Source organism: Mytilus edulis, chromosome 4 (genome assembly GCF_963676685.1).
Source record: "Mytilus edulis chromosome 4, xbMytEdul2.2, whole genome shotgun sequence".
NCBI lineage: Eukaryota > Metazoa > Mollusca > Bivalvia > Mytilida > Mytilidae > Mytilus > Mytilus edulis.
Window position 1 is genome coordinate 51,081,262 of NC_092347.1, and position 4,362 is coordinate 51,085,623.

Consider the following 4,362-nt stretch of genomic DNA (forward strand, 5'->3'; position numbering starts at 1 on the left):
ATAATTTGGATGGGAGTTCTGTGTATTCTCATTATTTGCACAACTCTCCTTACTGATGCCATATTTTGGAATTTCCGTGACCTAAATGGTTCGCGAAAATTAATATTTTTATATATAGTATAGTAAAAATGAGTTGAGCGGACGGTAATTCATATCAAGACCACTATCGACTATTTTTGTTGCCATACATTGTGATTGTGTCCATTTCAAGTAGCATTTTCATTGTTGCACTTAAATCAAAACGTGGTTTGCTTTTTTCTGCTTTAGTGAAACGTCCCTTCGAGCGGGTCGCCATTTTAGAAATTAGCAACCACTGCGACGGAATCGAAAACGGCGACGTCATAATACGGCCACGACACTATAGCGGCACCGAGAGCGATGTGTATAAACAATAGTGTGATTTCCCTTTAACGTTTTCTGTGCCATGGGCCGATTTTAGGCCGATTTGTATATACTACTTTGACTGCCACGGGCCGATTTTCGGCCGATGTTTTTTTCCTTGACGTCGAACAATAGGTTTCAGTGACGTCGCTTCTTTTGTGTACTGTGGGAGGGGCTACAGCACGTTGCTTAGATGCATGCAAAGTGCTTTCAATTTTTCATTTAAGCCGCGTTGGCCATACTTTTATGCAATTTTTAATTTGTTTTAATTTGTGTGGATTTTCTGCTGATTTTCTTTTTTGTATTGTATAAAAAAAATAATATCAAAGAAATATTACAGTTTCACTAAATTATGATAGCAGTCGAAAAGTTTAATTACTGAAACCAATTTTAATGCACTGCATGTGCACCTTTTATGGAATAATGATTCTTCAGAAGTACGCTGAATCGAAATCAAACAATACAACAGGCATAAAACATTCAATGAGCGAATTCCAATTCAAATAGAATGACCGATTAAAATCAATTAAAAAAAACCAAATACCATCAAGAAATAAGTCAAATAGGGTAATTTCAAAAGTGCTTGTCATGCTCCTGGTACAGAGACATCTTTATGTGAGGGGTGAGGATTCGATGCATTATAAATGACTATTTCATGTAATTGTAGTGGGTTGTCTGAACACCTGTTATAAAATAAAAACATTTGATTAGAAACAAAAAATATACTTTAATCATGATTCAACACATAAATGATTGTCTTTACAATCCCGGTGAACACCTTTTCCGCAAACTCGACATACAGTCCTACTCCTCCTTCGACCCCCGTAACCATTTCTGTCTGAACATACATCGCAATCTTTTTCTCTGTGACCGGGCAACTTTCTGATCCCGTGTTTGTTCTTATTTTGTCTATTGTCGTCTTGGTTTTCGTTTCTTAGCACCATGTGATCTTTAGCGAGATCCTCTATCAGCCTTTGTGTGAAGGATAGTCTTGACAATTTCGGATTATCGGAAGTGTTTTCTTTATAAATAATGTATGCATTTATTACCATACGGTGCATAAGATTAAAAACAACCTTTTTCCAAACCTTTAACGTTTTTCGTCCATCATTGTAACTCTCTGTCATCATGTCAGCCAAATCTACGCCCCCCATAAATTTATTATACGAGCAAATCATAGCCGGTTTATCATTTTCTTGTGCTGCTTTAGAAAAAGAGGATATGATTCTAACTGGTTTTCGACCATTCAGTTCTTTATATGCACATAACAGAATTCTTCCTTGTCTAACATAAATGCTCTCCTTTTCCTGCAAAACAGGATTCTTGATTGTGTTTGGCATTTGCCGATTAGCGCGTAATGTTCCAGTGAACATTGTTCCTTTTGCTAAAAGCTCTTTAGCCAGATTAATTGAGGAGAAAAAACTGTCAGTAAATAAATGATAAGCTTTGTTAAACAATCCTGCGGCATCTAACAGTTTGTTGACTACGTAAGCACCCTGTAACATTCCTTGTGGTGTTGGGTCATATTGTTTGCCTTTGTAAACACTGATTTGACAAATATAGCCACTGACGGCCTCGGCTAATACCCAAAGTTTGACTCCAAATTTCGCCGCTTTTGAAGGAATGTATTGTATTATTGATGACCGGCCTTTAGATGCGATTAAGCTTTCGTCAATACTTAGGTTCTGTTTTGGAATGTAATGTTGTTTCGACTGTCGATTAAAAAGATCAACGAAGCACTGAAATTTTGATGTGGGTGAATAATTATCGTCGTTCCGATTCGGTATTGTAGTATTATCTACTATATGAAAAAATTTTAAAATGCTCTGAAATCGATTTCTAGAAAACATGTTACGAAACCAAACAGTATCCTGGCTTTGAAATTTGGTGTTCCAATATTCTGTAATGGATGGTTTACGTATAAGGCCCATGTTAAGTATTACTGATATAAATCCTTTCATCTCATCTAAAGTTACAGCACCAACTTTAAACCAGGAATGGAGACGCGAAAATCTTCTTATCCTCTGCTGACTAGTGATGAAGTCTTGTGCATACCTGTAAAAAAAATGACAGTATTATAATTGATATGAAATATACAAATGGTAAAAATAATCTTAGAATTAAAACATGTTTAAAACATTCTCAACGCGTGACCTAATAAATTATTAATTCACGAATGCTCGTAGCCCATTAGGTAATTTTTAGTGCTTTTTTGTTTAACGCCCAGCGTCAAACAAATGTGTAGAACGAGAACATACTCATACTAACGTTAAAAAAAATTCTCTGCTTTGTACTAGTTCAGAAGTTTACATTGCGCAGGTAGACATGTCACCTTACTCGATCTGACCTTTTATTCTGACTCCCAGCCGACCAGTCATTGTTCTTATAATTTATTCCTTTTGCTTAGTGTATAGAATCAGCAAAATCATATACTAATTTTATATCTATAGTTTATATTATATTATGTGTTGAAACGACCGGGCAAAGGTAAGAAAAAACAAAGGCAAATGTCTTCATAATCGCAACGTGTGCATTAATATATCGTACTGAGTAAACTTATGACTATTTTCATATGTGAAATGTAACATATAACGCAACAGTTAGTTGTAAATTTTACCTGTTTGTCTCTCTGACAATGTGTCGTAGAAAATCAAGTGTCAGAAACAGCAAGAAGTAGTCAATAGGTTTAGCGTCGGCAGCAGGGACATTCTGAGGGCCACTGTTCTCTACAAATCTTTGGTCGTGTAAATAGTCAATCTCAGGAGGTCTAACTCGAAACCAAGGATTGGCATTCATTGGAACATCATTCATCTCATCTTCAGATTCTGAGCTACCGCTTATAACTTCAAAATCTCCATCACTCTCCCCGTCTGAAAACTGCTCTGAATCACTGGAGTCGGCCATATTTGATTCACGAGGAATATGACGTCAACCGATATATTTTTACATGACGTCAAACATTAAATCGGGTGATATCTTTTTGCGCCAAAAATGAACTTATTTGCGCCAATGCAACTTCTGCGCCAGTCCATTGAACAAATATAGGTACCATTTGCGCAAATAAAAATATTAATCTAATTGCCAATGTTTTGAATGTATTTGTTTTTTTTTATATATTTTTGATATATCAAATTCTTTGTAAATGATTTTTTCCCTTGTCTCGGCCTTCGTCCGGGCTTGGGATCGGAATTTTACCTACTAAGTTGAAGTCTTCCGGAGCTCTGGAAATTCTTTTTGAAGGTCGTTTAGATAAAATATGTTGCTTTTCGTTTGCAGGCGGTTCTTAAAAATTTTGAATATTAGCCGGTTCTATGTCTGATTCCGAGCCTAATTCACTGGGCATTTTGTTCGGATATCTTTCAAATTTGAACATCAATTTATTATTCGAACGAGCAAAATATATTCAATACAAAGTAAATAATGTACTTTCAGAAAATGTTTTTTTATTAGTACCAAAGTTGAAAGAATTTGACAAATAGAAAAATTACAGGCAGAAAATAATTATACTCCACAACAAAAGAAACACATCAACTCAAGTGGAAAATTTTCAATTGTCTATGACGGCATTATAAGTAACTGTACTTGCAAATGGGCCCATACATTTACACAATGCTTGTTGCTGGGGTCATTTGTTTTAAAACGGTGTATAGAGGCAAATTCTACTTTTTCCAATTGTTTTTTTTTTGTAGTTATGTTTCAATAGTTTCGAACCTTTCTCATCGATGTTTTTATAAATTGTTTGGAAAAGAAAAAAGAAGGCGGAGAAAAAGGGAGACTAGTTTCAGTTTCAACAGCGTATCCCTTTTCAATCATTAATTTGTTAATTTTTTAATTGCAAAGATCACTCTTCGTGTTTGCAATTATTTTTCTTCTTTACTTGTGATCATTTAAGCCACAGTACTTGTATCTTGATAAAGAAAATGCGTAAATTTAATTCTTCCGTTTTCAAAAACTCTCCGAAAGTTGTTAAATTTTGTATCA

General features: G+C 35.0%; 1 protein-coding gene across 1 annotated transcript; it reads right to left on the reverse strand.

The window, feature by feature from the left end:
- Positions 1-535: 535 nt before the first annotated feature.
- On the reverse strand, positions 536-3,662 carry LOC139519922 (piggyBac transposable element-derived protein 4-like). Its single transcript, XM_071312243.1, has 2 exons — positions 2,999-3,662; positions 536-2,436 (listed from the first exon to the last, which is right to left on the reverse strand). The coding sequence occupies exons 1-2, from the start codon at positions 3,283-3,285 to the stop codon at positions 1,113-1,115; spliced, it is 1,611 nt and encodes a 536-aa protein (XP_071168344.1). The 5' UTR covers positions 3,286-3,662; the 3' UTR covers positions 536-1,112.
- Between the last annotated feature and the right edge of the window lie 700 nt (positions 3,663-4,362).